The sequence below is a fragment of the Cyprinodon variegatus genome, unplaced genomic scaffold, assembly GCF_000732505.1.
Source record: "Cyprinodon variegatus isolate N-32 unplaced genomic scaffold, C_variegatus-1.0 Scaffold130, whole genome shotgun sequence".
Lineage (NCBI taxonomy): Eukaryota > Metazoa > Chordata > Actinopteri > Cyprinodontiformes > Cyprinodontidae > Cyprinodon > Cyprinodon variegatus.
In genome coordinates this window covers 1,407,280-1,430,047 of record NW_015150583.1, presented here as the reverse complement: position 1 = coordinate 1,430,047, position 22,768 = coordinate 1,407,280, and the positions used below count along the sequence as shown (strand labels likewise).

The window sequence follows — 22,768 nt, the reverse complement described above, 5'->3', positions numbered from 1 at the left end:
TTTTTTTTGTAATTGTGTTAGATTTAAAAAAAAAATCTACAGTTAAATAAAAAAACACCAAAGTTACAATGCATAAATAATTTTGCAACAATAGTTCTGAACCATTTGAAGCAAAACTGAGAATTTAAGAGGTTTTTGATGTGCAACTTGTGGAACAGAATTTGTGTACTTGTACTTAAAATTTGAACAGGTGTTAAAAAAAAAATGTACATTGTGATTTTTTTTTTCTTTTATTCTACACATACAAAACTTAGAATGTAACTCTCTCTACAACTTCAAATTCACACTTACAATGCACAAATAGTTTTGAAACAAAAATAACCCGTCCTCTTCCATCGCTTTAGGAATAAAAAGGTATCCTGTCGTTCTTCCTGGAGGCCACGCCCATCCTACTTCTGATTGGCTGTTCGTCCAAGCAGGGAAAAGACAAGCCAGTTCCTGGATTCCGATGTCGGCCTAGAGAGCGGCTAAGTAGGTTGTTGGTGGCTAACTGAAGTAGGGCTAAACCGACCCACACGACACAGAAAAGACACTTCAAACCGTCGACATTTGGGTACGTGTTTTGTTGTTTCCATTTACTAAACTATTGGGATAAAAGTGTCGGCATTTGTTCATCGAATCCTCATGAAAGCTTCTCTACGAGCAGCTTTCATGCTAGTCAGGTAACTAACGCTAGCTCACTCCTGTAGCTGTGGTAAAAGACCGAGGAGTGTCGCAAAAAACTTTCGAGGCTGGATACAAATCATGTGAGCCATTCCTATATCGATAGTTGTCTTTTCATTTATTATTTGAAATAAAAAAATAAATAAAAGGCTTTTCTTAGTCTTGGTATTTGTGTTTTTATGAGAATGTCCGCGGTGAGTAGATTATGGGTAACGATAGTTGAGTTACGCTCGCCTGGCCTTGCTCCTTTTCTTATCTTAACCTATTCACTTGTATCATATTTTTATTAATCTGTTCAACCCTCTGTTTTAGTTCGGGGTAAAGGTGTTATATTGGCCACTTAGCGGTGTTGGTTGTAGTAGTGACACGACAAGCAGCAGAGCTCGACACGGATTTAGGATTAACATCCATTATAGTCTGGGTGGTGGGGGGGATTTGTTGTGGGGAAGATGAGATGATTAACATGGAGAGCTTTTACAGTGTCCCTGGCCGAGCTCCTGATTACCTTATGCAGATGATTGTTGGACAGAGGGGTGTGTCTTTCAGACTATCAGATTACACCGTTAACATCGGATCCGTTTTCCCTTGGTTTCTGCAACACCAGTTTTCTTTTCCAGTTAAAGTAAACAAGCATCGTGATCGTGTGTGTGTGTCACAGATCTTTGTCCCCGCGATGATGTGCATTTCTAGTATTGGGAGGTGTTTTTATTTTACGCCTGAGGGCATTGACGTTATGGCTGTCTAACAGCAGTCAGTTAAATAAGTCCATGAGTAATGGTGAGAAGAGTTGGAGCTACAGTTTTCTGTCAGCCTGTTGTGAAATCAGAATGAAACCAAACTTTGGAGAGCTAAACTAAAGTTAAATAACTTTAAAAGACTGTACAGTGTCCTGGAAAATTATTTAAACTTCAACACATTTATGTGACTGACCAACCAGTATTATAATCTTATGACTTAAGAAATGCGTTGCTACACGATTTTCAAAGTTTTTGTTTGTACTCATCCCCTCTTAGTCAATATGGTTCTGGTAGAGGGGTAGAAGATGAAACAGAAAGTCTTTTAAACATGACTAAGACATGTAAGGGACTAAAAAAAAAAAAAAACAAACTTGTAAGGCTGCTTTCAATACATTTTCTTGTCGGCTTTTAACTAGTGTTGCACCAATACCAGTATCGGGCGGGGTATCGGTGAGTACCAACAAATAGAGCACAGAGACCATTTTTAGAGCCAAAAGTTTATTCAGCTATTGTCACCCATTCCAGATAAGCAATAAAAAGTTCTACTGGATTCACTTTGAATTAAGGCCAATTTATGATTCTGACGCATAGCCTCTGCAGTCGTCAAATCTATCTCTGTGCATGACCTCGTCCCCGTGCAGAGGTTTTGCAACTGTCGTTGCACACCTCAAAAAAATCCTGACTATGCTTCAGACGGTTGTAAACCCACGCAGACTTCAAGCGGAAGTGCGCAGACAAACAGCAGCTGTGATTGGTCCTTCGTATGCCTTTCCCGCTGTCTGTGTGGTCGTACTTCTCGATTCGGTGCCGGGGCACGCCATTTTTAAAAACCGAGGAAAAACTACAATGACGAAACTATGACGAAATGTTAATCGCTCCATTAACAGAACCTATTCCTCTTCGACGTCTAGCAACTCTAGATCCATGTCCGTGACCGTTATAGCTTGCAGATGCGCCATTGTTGTTTTGGAAGATAAACACTCCCGCCGGCGTCGCCAAAGTCCTCGTGACCATCCGTCAAAGTTCCTGCGAGTTCTCAAATAGGCTTTCGCTTTGGCAGAGAACTGCTGTTCATCCCTAGAAATTCCAAACCGATGGTGCAGAAGCATACCAGCAAAACTGATTCGTGACCAGACCCAGGCTACATTTGATGTTTGCAGTTGCCGAAGTGAAATCTGCCCTTGCGTCTTTTCCTGCTTTACAAACGCAGGCAGCAGCTTGAGAAAGCCGCGATGGCAATTATTTTACATCCAAGTAGTATGCAGTACTTCATATATATATATACACACACACATCAATTTCAAACAGATTGTATTGGTATCGGCCAATACTGCACAGCCAGGTATCGGTATCACGGCCAAAAAAATGCCATCTGCGCAACACTACTTTTAACCGTACTCAGACTTTACAGCCTGTCTAATTATTTAAGCTTTTATTTATTTGATTAATTGGATAATAATTCAATAGCCAAATGTGCTTATATTGAATTTACGACAAGCTAAAATGGTGTCACTTAAGTTCCATACGAATCACATTTACTGCGTTGTCTCTCCCTTTTTTATTTTACATTTATCAGTGATTGTAATACCCAGCATTCACAATGTCACATTTTAAACTTGACTCATGAGTCTGTCATTCTGTCCCCTCTCAGCAGCAGTGACCATGATCATGAGCCAGTGGTCAGAGATTTGACTCAGTGGTGTTAGTCCTCCTTTTTTAAAGTAAAACATCACAAAGACAAAGGAACTGCTTTTAATTCTTATGAAAGACAGCACCACCACCATCACTAGATATGTAGAGACTGAATCTGGTAATTATCTTTTGATAACAGACTAACCTTTGAAGCCAGTCCGGACTCTGAGAAGGCTCATCGACAATTATATTTTAATTGGTTGCCAAGTTTCATCCTTGTTTTATTGAGTCTTTATTAATGCTGAGGAAATGGCGTAGGGAAAACATGCGACAAAGGTCCTCAGCCTTTGCCCGTCACTTTGAGGAATAAGGCCGCTGAAAATGGGTTGCACATTGTGCTCCTTCACCACCACAACATATACACTTCTATTAACTCTTGACTCACTAACTTGAATAGTAAGGAGGACGTTTCTCTGTAAGTGCTGCCGTACCATTTCTGGACTATCGTATGTTATACTCATGCTTTGCACATCTAAAATAAAAAGTTTTGAACATTATTTTACAAGTCTGATTAAGGTTTCTTTAATGTGTGGAATCGAATTTATGTCTGGACCCTAACCTGCCTGTTACTGTTTACTTTTAGCTGATGCCTAATGGTGCGTTCAGGCCACATGCGGCAGCTTTAGTGAACGCCGTGGATTCGCATAGAATTCCTGTACAAACCGGGCGGTGAAGCGACCAGTGGTGAACTCCACGCAGTGAGAGCGCTCACTGCTCCTCCCTCTTGTCGTGTTGCTAGATAAAACTGAGGTGTTTCAAAACGACAGCTCCGTGTGGAGAGAGAGGAGCAGTGAGAGGAGCACTTTCCTATGAAGTCGTGACATGGCAGCCAATCGGACTGGTTGTAGGCAAAGCCTTTTTTTTTTCACTTAAAAACGAATACAGAGAAAATTATATTAAAAAAATTTAGAAATAAGGAATGTGCTGAAGGGGTCTGAAGTGGCTTTAAAAAAAAGCAATTTTAATCTAGTCCTGGAAATACTGCTCATCCTCACTCACCTCCAGCACAGAGCCCAGTCTGTCATTGCACGCAGCCCAGCATCGGTGCTATCCGAGCGGGTAGATTTATAAGGAAGTCCCGCCTAATCCGACCAAATCAGACCTGTATCTGGATGAAGCAAAGTCGACTCTTTTTCTCAGAGCTTTTGGTGGTTATCCAAAAAATTATGGTCTCCCCAAGGCGATTTTAAAGTTTTATAAGGAACAATTTAGAATCAGTCCATGGTGTTAAGTTTCACCTGTGCTTTTATTGTGAAATGCCGACAGACAGCTCAAGATCTTTACAGGAAATTACATGGAGTTTTTAGGGGTAATGACAGGTCCAAAGCAAAGCATCTGGGGGGCTGGTGATTTAATAAATATTAATCAATCACTCCAGCCACTAAATGAGCTAAACATGCCAACTGTTCTATTCAATACCAGGACAGGAATGACTTGTGATGTTATTCAATAAATGTATTTCAGGAAACAAGTGAAGCACAAACGTCTGCTGGGATGTTGACATCATTAGCCAAAATTAAAAATAATTCTATCTTAAAAAAACAAATCAGTAAAAATTATAGTTTTTCCTGCACAAATGAAGTAGCACTGAAAAAAAGTAGGATAGATAAATTAGATTCAATTCAGAGCTTAATGGGGTGATAGTTGACCTCTGAGTGACCTAAAAAATAATCTTTAATATTTCTGAAGCAACAGCAGCACATGTTATCTTTTTTACTTATTTTTTTCATTTTTACAAATGACCATTTAAAATGCACAAACTTGCACAAAAAACCCCAATAACAACGTAGTCTACTTGCTGAGTTTTTTTTTTTTCAAGTCGGTCAGGTTTCAGCTTCATGTGGCTGAAGCTCCTCCTATTTATTGATGCGGTCCATGGTGTAAACACTGTGCATCTGAAATGCAGAGCAGTTAACTACCTGTGGGGATCGCAGAAATCCCTGCGTTCACCGCCTTCTGTAGGAACCCACTTTAAAAGGTACTTTTCAACCATCTGACATGTTGTCTACCAGCATTGGCTTACAAGCATCCTCGCTGCCTGATGCTACCAACACCATGTTTTACTGTGTTGATGTGTGGTGTAGGATTTTAATCACACAGCTTATTAAACATTGGCCAGAAAGTTAAGTTTTAATCTCTCCTGACTTATTACCAACAAAACTTGTGGCATTTTTTTTCTTTAAACAAAGCTTACACCTTAAGGGGCAGATTTGTGAAAAATACAAATCTAAAAGTTGTCCTTTTAACTTTTTAAAGTCATATGTATGCATGATATGTATATTTTTAATCCTTTCAGACTTCTTAATATGTTATTTTGCTGCTGTTTCAGGTATATTCTGCTGTTCATCTACAGAGCCAGAGCAGGAAGGAGAACCTTGAACCAAAGAAACAAAGAGGGCTGATATGTATCCATCTACATGATATCCAAGCAGCTGGTCACTTTCCATAAGGGATGCAGAATGAGAGAGGACGGCTATCTGCGAAGAAAGAGGTGGGAAGGGTCCCTGCAGCACCAATCCCAGGCCAAGAGCAGTGGCACCTTGCTGAGCTATGTTGGGCTTCTTTATGGAAGGAGTTGATTCTGTCACAGTACAAGTAGAGTCTGAAGCTTCAGACTGAAGAGTCCTGTCTGAAGACTTGAACAGAATCCTCGTGGATGTTAATTTTTTTTTTAACCTTTTAAAGCAAACAACTTTATGTTTAACTCTTTAAAACTCTTTAGGCCTTTTTTGGAACTCTTAAAAGTATTTTTTTTAATCACTCCCATTTGTACACTTTTTTTATGTTGTGAAGCTTCCCACAACTAACTTAAAGGTGGATTTGTTTGAGTTGGTTTCCCTTCCTGACCGAGTTTGAAATGCCAGAACTGCATCTCCTGTCACCATCCTGAGTTTCTTCCACCCATCCAGTGCCTAAATAAGCCCCCTGGGGACGAAGTCATCAACAGCTGCTGTGCTCAATCCTCTCTGCCTCTTCTGCTCCATGTGCTTCTGTTCTGTCTGATGGACTACCTCTTTAGTTTTCCTTTTATTCTGTTATCTTAACAGGATAATCAGAAATCAAGCACAGTGATGAACATTTGATGAAATACTACCCCAGTTTTTAGGTTTTGTGCATGTTGTTTTTTTGTTTTTCATTTTTGTATATGCACAGCAGCATTTATACTGTTGCATTACTGCACCAAATACAGTAACATTAAGCCATAACATATTTATAAATTGCATACATATATTTTTGTACCGTTTAGTCTTGTATAAAGATAAAAAAGTATGCATAGAATCTAATGATGTAAAGAAGCTGTGCACATTCTAGTTCTGTGTGTTTAAAACTGTTTTAAATTGGTGCCAGGGGACATTTAAATCTGCGCACAAAGAACCCCTCATGTTTTCATTCAGGTTCTTGTTATCATAGCGTCAGTTTTCCAGTCTTTACCCATGAACCCTCTTAAACACCAAAATTCCCATTTTGAACTGTAAAACCCACTTCCACAGTAGGTAGACTGTTGAATATCTACCTCCCTCTCTTCTTCCTCTCTGACACTGATGCCCAGTTTCAGTGGTGGGGTGGTTGGGGGAGGAGTAGGGGGCCCAGCTTCTGCTCCTCCCCGTCCGTTTCGCCCCAGCCGATATGTGCCGGTGTCTGCAGCCACAACTTTCCTGGTTGGGGCCACAACCCTCTTCTTTTGCTTCACGTGAGTATTTATTCATTTTATTATCTTTTTGTTAAAGCCATCTTGATAAAAAAATGTTTTAGTTTTTTTTACAGATGTATCAATATATATCGAACCTTTAAATGCGCACCTTCAGGTTTTATTATGTCAAAGCATAATTTTAACGAAAGTTTGTTTCAGTAATTCAAATCATTTGGCCAGCTTGGTTGGGATACCAACTGTTGGTGCAGATTGTGGGTAGATGCCAAGTACTCCAGGAAAATGAAACCAGCATCTTCAAAAAGCTTTTCAATAGCAGGAAGTATGAAGTGCTGTAAAATATCCTGATAGGCTGTAGGCTGTATTGACCTTTGATTTAATAAAACACAGAGAACTCCTGCAGATGTTGTGAATCTCCAAATCATCTCTGATTGTCTGAATGTCAAGTAATTTAGATTTACAGTCTCTTAACTTTTCCTCCGGGGACTCTGGGGCCTTGATTTCTGAAGGAAATATGATGTTGGCCATTGAATAAAAGTTACCCAGACATGATGCTTCTCATAGCATTTGTGATTCTGGAGTTTCCAACTGAAGGAGCAAACAGCTGTACACTGCATTTTGCATCCGTCTATGTTTTGTTCTTGACTCAATAACTTTGCAGACACTGGTTATCCGTGTTGTTCTTTCTCCCACATTTTTTCTTTTACTTGACTTTCCATAACTGGGCTAGTTTTACACTAGCATTTACATATGCACACTCTCTGCATTGGAAGGAGATTTTTACTGCAGCTAGTGCAAGATGAGCACGATAAGGAGATGTAATGTGGGCGAGTGTTCAGCATGCCTGGAACACAGACTGAGAGGAGAGTCGATGGCGAAGAGCCACTGATTTAATGTTAGCATTTATTTAAAAAAAACGCTGTCAAAGCCAAAATGTTGCTCTGATTTGATCATTTTATCCAGGAACAGAAAACTTAATGTACGACTGAAACAGCTGTCATCTAAAGAAGGTCCTCCTCACATCTCAAAACTACCTGACAGCTGCTGCCTTTAGCAACATTTATTACACATTTTACACTTGTAACAAATATTGCATACCTACCTCCAGTTGTATTTACCGGTAAATTCTTTTCCAGTTTTAATAAAGATTGAGTGCCTAGTTAATTTAGCTTATAACTAGTTAGTTCGTGCAATAACTAAGTTACTAACTTGATGAAGTAAAAAACTAGTTAATTTTTTTTTAAATAAATAACATTCCCATCACTTTTGGTCAGCAGTCTTTGAACAGCCAGCCTCTTTAGTGATTTTGTGTTTGTCTGTTGGCATCGGTTTTGTAAAACATGACCAATACATAGTGTAGCTGAATTAAAACATTTTTTTAGATGCATGGAAATCCAAGTTTTCAAAAGAAAAACAAGTAATTTTTTTTGGATGGATAAAGATAACGTTTCATGTATAATGTTGAATAATGTTGTAATGAAATATTTCAAGGGTTTACATTTTGTATTGAATTACTGAAGTAGATCAAGTTTTCGAAAAATATTCTTTTAAGATGACCCTTTGTCTTAAAACATTGTGTAGAATTAAAAGCTGCTGGTGTTGTGGTTTTCTTAGCTTTTATTTGTTCATACTGAGAATTTCCAGACCACTGTTGCCTTCTGTTCAGTCATGCTCCCGCAGTTTCACGCTGTTACAGCTCTGCATGTGGTATAAATTTAGCCTCTGCAGTCTCAATGGAGGCGTTCGGGAGTTAATTTGTCTTTCTTACAGACTCTATGGAGTCTATGGAGTGAAAATTAGTTTTTTTTTTGTTCTATCTTTATCTAGAAATCTTACCATATTACACCAAACTGATTCTTTAAGTTGTTTTAATGAATCTCCCTTCCAGTTGTCCATGGTTGTCAGAGGACATCTCAAGTGTGGTCCCCATCTACATGGCTGTAATCTTTCTATTCACTCTTGCCAACTTTTGCATGGCTACATTCATGGATCCTGGAGTCTTCCCCAGAGGTAAGGATGTGGTGCACATGCAAATGATGCAAATGCATGACAAAATAGGTTGTTGCCGTACCAATGGATAAGCTTTATATAGAAAGGGGTAGGCCTCTCTGGTCTTCACGGGTGTGTGTCCTCTCCATTTTAGAGATTCTTCTGCCAAACACACCTTAATTTAAACAAATGATGTGTTTAAGGTGTGTTTTGCATTTTTTTTTGTCTGCAGCTGAGGAGGATGAGGATAAGGAGGATGATTTCCGTGCTCCTCTCTACAAGACTGTTGAGATCAGAGCCATCCAGGTGCGGATGAAGTGGTGCTCAACCTGCCGGTTCTACCGACCGCCGCGCTGCTCTCACTGCTCAGTCTGCGACAACTGTGTGGAGGTATAAATGCTAACATGGACATATGCATGCTGTAATAATCATCTAAATATGGGAAACTATCTGAGCCGTTCAAGATTGATTTCTTTTTTTAAATTGATAATTAACTTTATTAATTATTGCAGATCTACAGTAATACAGAATTGTGTTCTACATTTTAGCCACTGCTTAGGCAGTCTGCAGCCCTCAGGCAGCTATCTGGGCTAAAGATCTTGCTAAGGGACCTGGAGGAAGTCTCTGTGGTTTGAGCTTGGTACTACAACCTCCTGAGAATGCAAGCGCTCTGCTCTAACCGCTAAGACACTTCTTAACCTGCCACAGACACGTGTCTATTAAATGTAGTGGCTTGCTAAACTATTTATGCATATTTTCACTTTTTTATTGGAATTTTAGGAGAAAGACCAACACAAGATTGCAGCTGCAGCAAAGGGATGTTTTAATGATGCCCTTTATTGTGTCTTGAAAGACCTGTAGATATCAATAACTGGCTGCTGTAAAATATATATATATATATGTATATTTAAAGAATAGATGATTGTGTTACATTTCTAGTGATCTGATTTCTTTTAACCTGTTTTCCTTGACTCAATTAGTCAGACTTATGAAATCGGGCTCTAGTTGCTGCCTACTTGGCTGATATGCTGTGTAAAAGGCTTAAGTCAGTCTGTTTGACCAGGCTAGCCATGTTGGGGACACGGCAAACACGTGGATGAAACTGTTTTGTTCAGAAGGGACAGTTAGTGAACTTTTTGGCCAAAACTCTGCCTGTCCCTGTGAACACACCATCCCCACTGTTAAATATAGTGGTAGTAGCATCATGCTGAGGGGTGCTTTTCTTCAGCAGGTAGGAGAATTTGATCAGAGTTGAGACACGATGGATGGGGCAAAATACATGGCAATCTTGGAAGAAACTCTGCAGAAGTCTGCACATGACTTTAAACTGGGGCGTATGTTCACCTTCTAATGATCCTAAACATGGAGACATGGCTATAATGGGATGGCTAAACACAATGGCCCCTGTCAAGGTCCAAACCGAAACCTAATTGTGAACCTGTAAAGATCTGAAAACTGCTGTTCAATAACACTCCGTCTAGTTTGACTGAGTTTGCAAAAAAGACTAGGCAAAACATTCATTCACTAGTGCAAACCTAAAAGACACCATGAAAGACTGGTTGCTATAACTGCAGCAAAATCGTGTTCCGCTAAGTATTCATTCATTAGGGCTGAATACTTCTGCACAATTTCATTTTCAGATTGTATTTCAGACTGTATTTATTTGTGAAAAATAAAAGAAAGTATAATTTCATTTCAAATTACCATTTGTGAACCACTTTGTGTTGATCTTCTACATGAAATTCCAATGGAAATAATAACGTGACAAAATGTGGAAAGGTTCAGAGGGTACAAATACTTTTGAAAACCACTGTGTTTGCTGTGCTTTGCTAAATTTTGTATCTCTTAATCTCTTAAGCCCAATGGGCCAGGTACCGGGTCCAGCTGATACATGTGTATTTTGATCTATTTATAGTAGGGCTGGAAAAACTAATCGGATTAATTGATTATTGATAAAATTGTCAACTAATTTAGTAATCGATTAATCATCAACTGGAGTATAGAGACTGTAAAATATACCTTTAGTTTACAGAGCGACCCAGTTAAAGCAGTGATTAAATTAAAATTGTAAAAAAAAAAATCTATATATAAACAAAAAAGTTTTCATCTGTCAACATGCTCTATCCAGAACTCCTCAAGGGGAAAAGTTTTAGTTTCACCTGGTTTAATTTAGTAAAAAAAATCTTTAAGGAACATTTTGCCATCCGATTATTAAACGATCGAAAAAATAACCAACAGATTAACTGATTTGCAGAAATGCGTTAGTTGCAGCCCTAATTTATAGATATGGCTGAAACACTTTGACATTTCATTTTTAACCTACATGACTTTCAAGAAGGGGCTATAAAGCTTTTCAAAATATTTTTTGCGCGCATACTGTTTGTTTTTCAGCCCTGTAAACAAATAAAATGAGATCTGAAATTCCACCTGACATGTCGGACTCGGCTGGAATTAAAAACGGCTGTGTGCCTCTAAGATTTCTTATTTGTGGTTGCAATGTAACCTCATTCCCTCTAAGCTGTCTATTTACTTTGACATGCATCCTCATTATTTTTTTTCTTTCTCCCAGGATTTCGACCACCACTGTCCCTGGGTGAACAACTGTATCGGCCGAAGGAATTATCGTTATTTCTTCCTCTTTTTGCTGTCTTTAACCACCCACATTGTGAACGTTTTCGGCTTCGGCTTGGTTTACGTCCTGCATCACCGCCACCAGCTGGACACGCCGCATGCTGCTGTTACGTATCCTTTACAGTGGGATTTCTAAATCATGAAAGTGCAGAATGGGACTCTTATTTTTACCTTTTTGATTCTTTTATATCTGCGTTTTGAACTCTTTAACCTTGCTTCCCAGTATGGGTGTGATGTGTGTAGCTGGTCTGTTTTTTGTCCCAGTTGCTGGCCTGACTGGGTTCCACATAGTACTGGTGGCCCGTGGTCGGACCACTAATGAACAGGTACAAACTGGAGCTTATTATGCATCTGTTCCCCTCCCTGAAATGCATTTTTTTTCTTTTAAAACCCATTTTGAGCATGTTTGTTTGTGTTTTCCACTGTAGGTGACAGGGAAGTTCAGAGGAGGTGTCAACCCTTTCACCAAGGGCTGCCTGAGGAATATTTCCCATGTTCTCTGCAGCCCCCTGGCCCCGAGGTCAGCACTCCCTTCTTCGCTTCACGCACATGTTCACTTCCTGGCTTTCTTTTTCTTTTTTGCACTGCTCTTTTCTCTGTGTTTCCCTCCCTCCCCCCTCTGTTCCTGCTCTCATTAGGAATATCTGAGCGTAGGCATTCCCACAGTCATATATTCCGTTTCTCATGGAATCGCCCATCTGCTCTCACTGTTTTTGCTCTCTAAGGAATGAGGCTTACAGGTGTGTACTTGTTATAGGTACATGGGCCGCTGGTGGAACCGTCAGACAGTGGAAGTGCAGCCCCCGTTTTTGAGACCGTCTCTAACTGAGGCACAGCTTGAAGCTAAGGTTCTGGACAATGGCATCCAGAATGACCGACACAGCACCAGGGTGGGTCGTCCTCATGTTCTCCCACCTAAACCCACAATCAGTCTATTCTCAGGAGGAAAAAAAATAACACCTTTTTTTTTGGTTTAAACCCATTTTGGTCAAAGGAAAGATGATCAGTCAAAGCTTTGCTTTAAATCTCAGCCTTTTCCAGATCGCCTTTTATGCCTTCAACAGTTGTTGATGTTTTATTTAGCTGCTGCTTTGCTGGATGACAGCTCCTACTAGTTTATGTGTCTAACAGTTAACCGTATCTCCACTAGTCTAAGAGCAGTCTGAATCAGATGGAGAGCCAGTCTGAGGATACAGAGGCTCCTCCTCCTCCGAAGCCGGACCTTCGTTATCCCGGTCTACCCCGGGCCGACACAGAAGGTCAGAATTTTGTTTTCTTTTTTCTGCTTATACTGTTGCCAGTTTTGAAATTTGGGATGGATATTATCTGACACCTGGGCTGGAGTGGGACTAACTTTCAGCCCTGGAGTTTCATGCCTTAGACAGGCCCACTTAAGATAATGACCTATTATTAATCAAAATCACGTAGTCGTAAATTTATAGGTGAAGTTTACCACATCGCCTTGTTCTCTTAAGGCTTTAATTCAATTTAATTCAGATTTGTTCAAACATTAGTGCAAATTCCCAAAATTGTTCTTCATAACATCCTATTCAACAACATCAGAATCAATTTTCTGTTCAAATAAGTGTTCATAGATATCCAAACCTTCAAAGTGAAATAAAATTACTGAAAATAATTGGACCTGAATCAAATAAAAATAGTCATCTTGAAAATGTATTCGCACATTCAATATGGAAAACAAGTTTGAACTTAACCAATTAAGATTGTCAAGGACTGAATGATCAGATTTATTTAATATTATTTCATTTCACTACTCTCTACATGTATGCTAAAAATGTAACCGGTCACCTGTATGACTTGGGTATCGAAACATTTAGAATTTATGATTGTTTGATTTATACCAGCTTATCTATAGAAGCACCTGTTTCTTCCATACTAAAAGGAGCAATCTCATCATCACTGCTAGTTTTACATCTGACACTAAATAACATTTGAAAAAAAAATGTCATACTTCTGAGCATAGAAAACTGCACAATACTCTTCATTAGATTTAATATTCACTTAATGAGTAATCCTACCTGCCTCATAGCTGGTAATGGTTCTGCTGTATAGTACCTCTGACCCTGAGAGGCTACTAGACAAATATTCCCATTTATGCAGCATTACATCATGTTACTGTTTAAACTATATAACATTTAATTATTCTCCACAGCACCACGCAATACAATGACTTGATTATTAACATGTTCAATGGTTTGCAGGAAAAGTTGCAGGAAATCTTTTCTCTCCCATTCTATCAGTGTCTTCCCAAGTTATAATCCTTAATCTTGTTTTACTAAAAAAGCACCCAATTTTTATACATTCAGCAGGGTCTGTTTCCAGAGCTTTCCTCTTTAATTTTGGTGTTCTCTGCACAGTCTTTGCTCCTTTTACTCTCCAACTTCCAGACACCATTGACCATCTCAGTGCACCTATGTGTTACGTCAGGGAAAAGACAGCTGCCATCATAGGCTGAGGTAACCCAGGGATGTCAGTAGCAGTGCCAGTGATCCACTCATAGCTAAATTAAGATCGACCCTCGGGGAATTATCCAGGACCTCCCAATTAGCCACTATGGGCCCCCCTCACAACTCAGCTACAGATGGCCGTCTGAGTTTCCTTTAAAACATAACTGGGACCCTTGTGCTCAAATAAGAAGAGTCACCTATTAAAAAGATCTTTAAATCTTTATGCTTTCATGTATGATATTACTGACTGCGAGTTCTTAAACAAGTAGCACAGACTGATCTGTAAGAAAACAGTTCGAGTTAAATCTCAGACAGGCAGCTTTATGAATATCTCCATAGTTGGTTGATTCATTAATTAAAGGTTTTTTAGTTTGACAAAAACTGAAGTTTAGATTTTTAGAGCAAATTTAAACAAGGACATTTGAATGTCCTTGTTTAAATTTTTCTTGCTCAAGCGTTAATGTTTGGTATTTTTGGGAATGAGAGGAACTCGCCTTTTCAGTGGTGTATATAGAACATCGTTATAGAACCTGTTCTGAGGCAGTCATTTCCAGACATGTTGGGTTGCATCACTTTCAATCCAGGACGTTTGTTTCATTATTGTTTTTTTTTAACTCCAAAATAAAATAGATTTATAATTGGACTACATTATATACAGGACCATAACATTTGGTGCAATTTAATCCATTTTTTATCTGTTTTTACTATTTTAGAGCGTAGTTATGTGAACCGAATCACCCTGTCCCCACCCCCTCTCCAGAAAAAAACTACAACAGCTAACATTCATTACAATAAAGTATTTTATGTATATTTTATTGCTAATTGTTTTTTGTTTTGTTTACCTTTTTTTAAACTTGAAATTAGTGGATTTTGAGACAAAAACGGAACCTTTTGATGATCTACTTTATAGATGTAATTTCCAAAGTTTATGTAACTTGCAGAAGTCGTCCTACAAGATAAGACAGCACTTTTATTTTACCTGTTTTGTTTTATAAGGTAAAAACCCATTTAAAACAGTTAAGGCATTTTTGTCTAAACACTGTTGTGATATTCATTAATACAAACTTTTCCCCTGGGTTTTCTAAAGAAGCTTCACAGTTCTGTGTTTCAGAATATATTTATGCAAGACTGAAATTTTTTTTAATGTCAGATATTAATTTAAATCTTTCAGAAGCTGAGTTTCACAATTTATTTTAAATATTGCTTTTTGAGTTTCCAGAACACTTTTAGAAAATTTCTGAATTCTTTCAAATTGTGTTCTGTGTACCAAAATACTTTGCTGTCATTCTGTCCCTCAAAGTTCATGTGAGAAAATTATCTTCAGTTTGTAAATGGCCTGATGTGTGTAAAAGAAGAGTTTTGCTAAGATGCTTTGTCATGTCTGTTTTTCTCCTACTGCCGCTTGTTTAAGTGTACCTTGTGCTTCGTTGTTTTGCAGCCAGCAGCTTGTTGTCGGAGGCTCCGCCCACACCTTCAATGTATAAGTACCGACCAGCCTACAGCAGCCCAGGGAAAAACCACGCTGCTGTCACACATCCAAATAAGGTACATTTGATTTCAATATGCCCACATCTCAAAGCTGAGATCTTGGTCATTCTTGTTCTGCTGGCAAGGACTGGCAGAAAAATTTGAACATGTTGAAGTACTTTTTAAGTGGATGCGATTTGTGAAAAGGAAACTGGTAACTAGTTTAAAAAGATTCATATGGTTGCATGAGCAGGAAAGAAGTAGAATATTAAAAAACACACAATCCTTTGTTTTACTATATGAAGTGGTCTGGAGGAATCTGTGTCTGCCTTCTGCTTTCATTTTTAAGTAAATGCCTTTCTTTTTGTTTTTACTTTAAATTGATCATTCAGTGGCCAACGGTTGAGCAGTAAGTCTCACTGTGTGTTTATCCCACTGACTGTTTGTGTGTTTGACTGGATCTACCCTCTCCCTTCAGACTGCATTGACTGGAATGTGCAGTTCATCCTGATTACTCCATATGTATTTGCACTTCCATTTATGTGTTTACACACATGGTCTTTGCCATGGAGTCCCCAACCAGTCAGTGTTTCCAAGTCAGTAGTGTGATGATGGAGTAGAGCACCAGTTAAGCATCCAATTCTCCCCACCACTCTTGTCTTTTTACAATCTATGCAAAAGCTTTTTACAAGTCCATCTCAATAAATTATAGTGTCATCTGAGGAGCTGTGAGTCTATTAAAAAAAGAGAAGCTGATATCTTCATTACATATATAGTGATGTATTTCTTAAGTTTTGATTATGGTTCACAGGTTATTACTTGCACAATTCAATTCATCAGAAAATTGGAATGTTACATAAGACCAATTTTAAGAAAAAGTTTGGACTCGTTTTGAGTGACTCGATGCTTCCATGCAGCGTGGCATGGAGCTGATCAGAGAATGAACCCGGCTGTTTATCTTCTGCGGTGCTTAGATCAAGCACCTTTCAGGCCATTTAAGCTCAGGAACACAGTGGTCATTGAATACTGTATAAGCACGTGTTGCATGGCTGGCAGAGGTCAAATCCTGCTAGATATTGTAATCAGCGTCTCCATGCTTGCGTCTCCAGAGGGGAAGAATAAGGGGCTTTTACTTTTGATATAGCAGTTCACAGTGGACCTACAGCAGCAGCAGATCCTTAGATCATATCCCAAGCCACTCTATAACTTTAAATTTTAAATAAAATGCACAAATTGCTTTTAGCTAAAAGAGGACATTGGACAACTTTAAAGCAGTCTGGTCCTTTTTCTCCTTTAGTTCACTGACAGTCTCTCTGTTTTACGAGATGCTCAACTGAATAGATGCTACTGTCTGATCCAGTAGAAGCATCTCTTTGGCGGCTTCTAGAGAAATAACTCCCGTCAGAGTCTAACTCTACCAAATATAATAATACTAATTTATCTCCAGGCTGCGGTAAACACCTTTGCTGGTTCAACTTTGTTTAACACCCTGCCCTTTCATTCAACTTCCTTTTAATAATTACCTTGGTAAAAGTTTTGAACATCTATCAGTAGCTGAGAAAGTAACCTAAACTTCAACCTAAACTAAAAAAAACTTAAAAAAAAAAAAAAAAACACACTTCCTAATTGTGGTGTTTCCATTACATTTAAAAAATATTTACAATAATGTTCATGTGAGAAAGAAAAAAGCAAGAAAGAAAAAAACTATGCTTCTTCATCCTCCTCCTACTGTTTCCTGTTGTGGTTTCCGTCCTTATCAGCAGTAGTAACACCTGGATGCTGAGCCTAGGAGGTTTTCTTTCTAAGGCATAAACTTATTATCATAAAAAAAATAGTTTTTATATTAATATATTTAATGGTCTGTGGAAATGTCACTAGTGACACCAAAATATTATCTTTTATGGGTCTTATGTGATCTTCTAGTTCACACAGAAACTGCCTTTTAGGATTTGTTGGCTCTAAGCAGTACACATCAAAACGATAATAATACACATAATTAATGAAAGCCATCACGCTCTGTGTAATGACTATAGTAGTTTCACTTTTTTAATTAAATTCCTGAATAAATTTATTGAGATGTTCCTGTACTTTCTTTATTCTTTCTGAGCTCAGATGGAAATTTTCATCATTCTGCCCCCTGTTATCTCATCTCTCCTCCCTCGCCCTCTCTCCTTCTCTACATGTGCTCTTTTTCTCCTCCTCTCTTCTCTTCAGATGACCCGTGGGGAGAGTCTCGACTCTCAGCCACCCTCCATCCTTCATTCCAGCCGCCAGCCTAGCTACCGCTCGGAGCCGAGCAGCCTGGATGGGGCCACAGTGGTGGGAAGAGGTGTAGGGGTGCGCAGAGGGGGAGGGGACAGGGGTGAGGGTCCTGGAGGCCCCGGCGGGGTCGCTGGTGTGGTGTCAGGGGGCATGTCGGGTTACTCCCTGACTGGGCGCTCCTACACCTCCTACCCATCCTCGCTGGTTCTGTCCACGGGCGGCTCCCACTCATCCAGCCTGCGCTCAGCACAGACTGTACATAACCCGCTGGCCACGCTCCAATCAGAGGGCACCACAGACACCAGCTACAAAAGCCTTGCCAATCAGACGCCTCGGAATGGCAGCCTGTCCTACGACAGCCTTCTGACGCCATCCGAGAGCCCGGAGTTCGAATCTGCTGCCCATGAGCTGTCACCACAGAAGCCTCACGTTCCGTTCCCCCCATTGGCTGGAGTGGGCCGACCCGGGATGGTGTCGCACAGTAGCCCGCTGCAGGGCTACACGTCGCCCTTCCTCTCAGCTCAGATCACTCAGCAGAGGGAGGGGCAGCTACTCCAGGGCTCCACCACTTTCTCCTCCCCCCATAGGGCCTACCTGCGTGCAGTCAGCCCACCCCCTTCCTCTTCCCCCGGGCCTCCCGAGGCCCAGCACCTGCTCCATCATAACCAGGACCAGATTCCCCGAATCCCTCGAAATCCTTCCTCCTCATCCTCTTCCCCGGGGGCTCGCTCTCTAGACCCCCCAGTCTCCCCGCCACCTCGCGGCCTCTCCCTCAGCAGGTCCCCGATTCACATAGGGGACACGGGGCCTCAGCACAAGCCTCGGCCAGCAGGGGCGGGCACTGTGCTGGGAGGGGGAGGAGCTGGAGGAGGGCTACAGGCTCCACAGTGAGTAGTGAACCGTCATCAGAGTCGTCAGCCTGCCACTCTTCTCCTTTTTCTACTGTTTTTCTTTCCCGGTTTGTGTCAGCCTGTCTCTTCCTTCCTGATCTGTGTGAGTCTTCCTTCTACTCCTACATATGTTTACAATCAGTCTGTTATTGTTTACCAGTAACCAATTGGGTTTGTTAATGGAAATGTGTTCTTTTTTTTTTTTTTTTTTCACACATTGGAATCAATGATTTGTACTCTAAGCATGCCAGTATGTTTTTATAGCTCTCACAGCATGGATTGCTCTGCTGGTTTTGGTTTCTGTTCTGTGGACCTTTGTTACCTTTTCTTGAATTAACTCACAAAATAGACCGTGCCTTGAAAATAATAGTCACACCCTGAACTTTTAACTATTGTATCCTGTTACAACCACAAACTTTGTTGAACTTTACAGGATTTGTATTTGGAAATTGGAAGTGGAAGGAAATTGTTTCAGTTTTCAGCATTTCGCTTGAGGCAATATTCTGTAGATCCAAAATTACAGCTGCAAGTAAATTAGACTACATCCAGACCAGATGGATTCATACTTCTGCCAGTTTTTTTTTTTCCATTCTGTGAGATTGGAGAGCATCGGTTAACATTACTTTTTAATCTTGCCACAGATTAAAAATCTGTTTTTTCATCAAAAAAAATAACCCAACTTTGTAGCCTTGTCTGTATGCTTTAGGATGTTGTACTAATGGAAGGTGAATGTCTTTCCCAGTCTCAATCAAACATCTACTCTGGCATTCCAGTGTGTCAGAAAAGCATTTCCACCACATGGTGGTGCCACGTAACCTTTTGCCAGTCAAAGTTTCGTTTTGGTTTCCTCTAAAAAAAATAAATGTGCCCTTTTCATCCGTTTGCTTTTTCTAAAACTGAACCCTGCTTTAGACTTCTTCGCGGCCCTTAGCGTTTTGCTGTTTCCCTCGGTCTTCTTAAAGCTGTTTACACATCTAATAAATCTATGAGACTTTCAAAACACAAATGGATTTATACTGAGAATAAATTACATACAAACTGTGTTGTTTATGCAATTTCAACCTTTTTATTTATTTAATGGCATCAGAAATTAAGGGTCTGACTTCCTGTTGGTCCATTACTTAAAATCTCAGTAAAATTCTTTAAAGTTTATGGTTGTCAATGTGTTATGAATACTTTACAAGGCATTTTGATTCTAACTTATATTCTAAGGGCTTTTGGTGGAAAAAAAGAATTGTCATTTGTATATTGTTTGTATACGCCAAACCTCTCACCTCTGGTTTTCTTTTGTTTTTTTTTCCACATCTCCATTTCCTAAATCAACCTCCAATCAGATCAATCTCTCGCCCAGTCTTGGCCAATCACGGCGCATCCAAACCAGTGGGCGGGGTGAAGAAGGTAACCGGCGTTGGAGGGACCACATACGAGATCTCGGTTTGAGTGACGAAAGTCCAGAGTGATCCAAGACAAGGATGGGTTTGGAGGAACTAAACGTATAAAAATGTCACATCTTGCACTCGCACTTGCGCATCTTTATCTTAGCTGGAGATTATTCATGACCGAAAGCCTCCGAGGAGCGGTTCTTCTGCTGTGGACTCCTGAAGATGGCTTGTCCGGTACTCGTTTCATCTTGATGGCGCTGGCCAGTCTTCTCCACCAGCCTTTCAGGTTTCATCAAAGAGAAACCGGGGAAGCTGATTCATCTCACTGGATCAGTTGCCTCTATTTTTGCCACTTTGTGAGCCATAGACTGATGTGACTGTCATAACGGCTGGGTACAAACATGTCTATGAAACACATAAACCTATTTCCATGATCTGTTATGATGTGTTGGTTCATTAAGACAAAGTATTGACAAGTGTGTCCAACACTTAAGGAAAAGGCGATGTTCAATTTTGACCAATAGTAACATCTGCATGGACCACACAGATGGATGAGTCCAACCTATTAACAGTATCATTTAAGTTTTGTATTTTTTTAAATATCATTTTATATAAATGTAAAAAAAAAATCAGATTATTATATAGTAAAAATGTCAGATATTGAAGATGATGGTGGCAGATGTATGTAATTAATCATGAAAGCTATTTTAGATCATTTGCCTGTTTAATTTTTTTTTCTATATTTGATGGCTGCATCAGCCACTTGCAACCTCTTGCTAGAGTTTTGTTTCTTTGTTTTGTCATCCAAAGACAGATATGATCCTTGCAGGGCACCAGGTGTGGCAAATAATCAAAATATTTTTAAGAAAGAAAAAGAGAAATTTGAATCCCTATGGTTGCAGCACAAGCATCTTTGTGGAATGTACGCTTGTAATGTTTATGCTAGAAGCATTATGCAAAACCTGTCTGTAGCTTTAAGATCATTGTATGTCTTTTTGGTGTTTTTGTTCATTTTATTTTCGCTACTTTTCAGTAAATTGTAAATTAGTTTTAAATGCTACCGACCGCATACTTTTTAACTTATGTTTAGCCAAATAGGGGCAGAAAAGGGAAGGGCTTATTTATTGCACCAGGAAAACAGTTATCTGCACTAATTACGCTCAGCAGAAAAAGAAAAAATATCTTATATCAAAAAAAATCTGAATACAAAATTCCACTAAATGCATCGCATACTTTTTTCTTTTTTAATATTGCCTTGAAACCTTACATAGAGATTAGGCATGGGCTGGTATGAAATTCTCTCAATATAATAAACTGCATTAGAAATAAAAAAATGTTAAAACATGAAACAATTAAAAAAAATGTTTTAACTTTTTCTGTTTTATTACACAGTTAAGCTCCTAGGTGTTTGTACCCTGGCAGGTTTTAATTGGAAATTGCTCTCTTAAAGAAAAAAGAATGTAATTAAAATGCCTCATTAGAAAAGAAAAGCAGGTTTTATTTACACAATAACATACAACATCCTAAAAATGATTTACTCTTCTAAAAAATGAAGGGAAAATCTTTGCTGCAATCCAGCAAATCCTTACAATAACCCATTCTTAAAATTGCTTTGAGTTGTTTTATACAGTAATTTTCCGATTTATGTCTGGTGATTAGCTCCAAGTCCGTGTTTTAAAGGCCTCCTTGACATCGCCATAATCTGGGACTCTTCAATTATATTCTAAGTTAGAAGAAATTAGGCTAAGGGCTTGATTTAATTGGCATTGTGTAAATATCTGCCTTCTTTTATATTTGCATTTGATGCAGAACATGGTTTATGTTCTCCATGTTCTCTTTATAGTTTAATACTTGGAGCTAATATAATTTATTTATGCTAACTTTTCTAGTAGCTAGCCACATTTCAGCTGCTTTAAAGATGTACCCTTCTTAGCTAGCCAACTTTTTTTTTGTTCCCTCTCAATTTCTTTTTAAGGTAAAATGTCCCCAAATAGTATATTGTATCAATTCCAGAAAGCTGAGTAACATTTTATGGCCTTTCAGCCAGCTGACAAGCAGGGCGCAGCAGAGGACTGGAAGGGCCTAAAACAGAGAAAACAGTCCATCATGTTTCTATCCTGGCATATTTTCTATGGATTTTAAACTGTGAGGACGATGGAAACTTCAGCAGCTGAAATTCTTGTAAACTTTGACCAGCCCATGCCTAATGGTGAATCAAGTTTTCTTTTTTCCCTATTGAAAAGTAAAGTGTCCTAAATCTATTTGATTGGCTCGTTTATTTTGACCATTTATTGTTCACCCTCTGCCATGTTGAGAACAGATCTTAGACAAAGGGAGAAGCTTGTTCTGGTCTGGGCATTGCAGACTTTGTACCCTTTTTTTTTTGGTTTTTCTTTTGTTAAAGACCCACGTAGTGTTTGCAGTAGAATGTCAAAGCTTTGTGAATGTGGCACATCTGTAGAGGGGAGATGAATGCTGTAAGCACATGAGTAACAGACCCAAACAAATGTGTTGTGAGTTTCCAACCCAACCAGGCTATAACTTTAGCATGCATGTGTTTTAGTTTTTTTTTCTTTCAGTTTATTTTCGGTCACACCAATTGCTTCACTTCTGTGCATTCTTTTGTGATCGTCAGTTCCAACCCACTTCACCTGTGGGTGACAGAAACCAACATCACTGATGGCACAAACCTGCGTTACTTCCCAGTGCAGCGGACAAAGACTATGGCCACTGAAGGACTATGAAAACGTGGGCACATAGGAAGTACTTTGAGAGATTGCATATTGTTATCGATGGTTGTGACGGATGGAATGAGTTTCACAAATAGCTGTAGTCAGTATATGAGATACATTTCCAAAATGGCCTTATAAAGAATTTTTAAGAAGATGTCTACTCAGAATAAAAGGTCAAACTGTTTAATTTTTTTTAATTGAGTCTT

The 22,768-nt window shown here is 39.3% G+C and overlaps 1 protein-coding gene across 2 annotated transcripts; it reads left to right on the top strand.

Annotated features, from left to right (window-relative positions):
• Nucleotides 1-420: 420 nt before the first annotated feature.
• Nucleotides 421-22,721, top strand: zdhhc5 (zinc finger, DHHC-type containing 5). 2 transcript variants are annotated; one of them, XR_001481270.1, is made up of 12 exons: nt 421-553; nt 5,422-6,783; nt 8,630-8,751; nt 8,963-9,120; nt 11,300-11,472; nt 11,585-11,687; nt 11,790-11,881; nt 12,119-12,251; nt 12,512-12,620; nt 15,268-15,374; nt 17,511-18,551; nt 19,783-19,911. XR_001481270.1 is itself a non-coding variant. In XM_015376146.1 (12 exons), the coding sequence occupies exons 2-12, from the start codon at nt 6,635-6,637 to the stop codon at nt 19,886-19,888; spliced, it is 2,187 nt and encodes a 728-aa protein (XP_015231632.1). In that variant the 5' UTR covers nt 421-553; nt 5,422-6,634; the 3' UTR covers nt 19,889-22,721. The 2 variants fall into 2 exon arrangements, 1 of the variants encoding a protein (XP_015231632.1); XM_015376146.1 differs by having other exon boundaries at nt 17,511-18,445; nt 19,783-22,721.
• Nucleotides 22,722-22,768: the final 47 nt, after the last annotated feature.

Excerpts from the sequence above, each read along its gene's own strand:
- zdhhc5 (XM_015376146.1), top strand. The coding sequence starts at position 6,635 with ATGCCCAGTTTCAGTGGTGGGGTGGTTGGGGGAGGAGTAGGGGGCCCA. Across the intron at positions 11,882-12,118 it reads TGCAGCCCCCTGGCCCCGAG|GTACATGGGCCGCTGGTGGA; the intron begins GTCAGCACTCCC and ends TACTTGTTATAG. Across the intron at positions 18,446-19,782 it reads GGAGGGCTACAGGCTCCACA|ATCAATCTCTCGCCCAGTCT; the intron begins GTGAGTAGTGAA and ends ACCTCCAATCAG.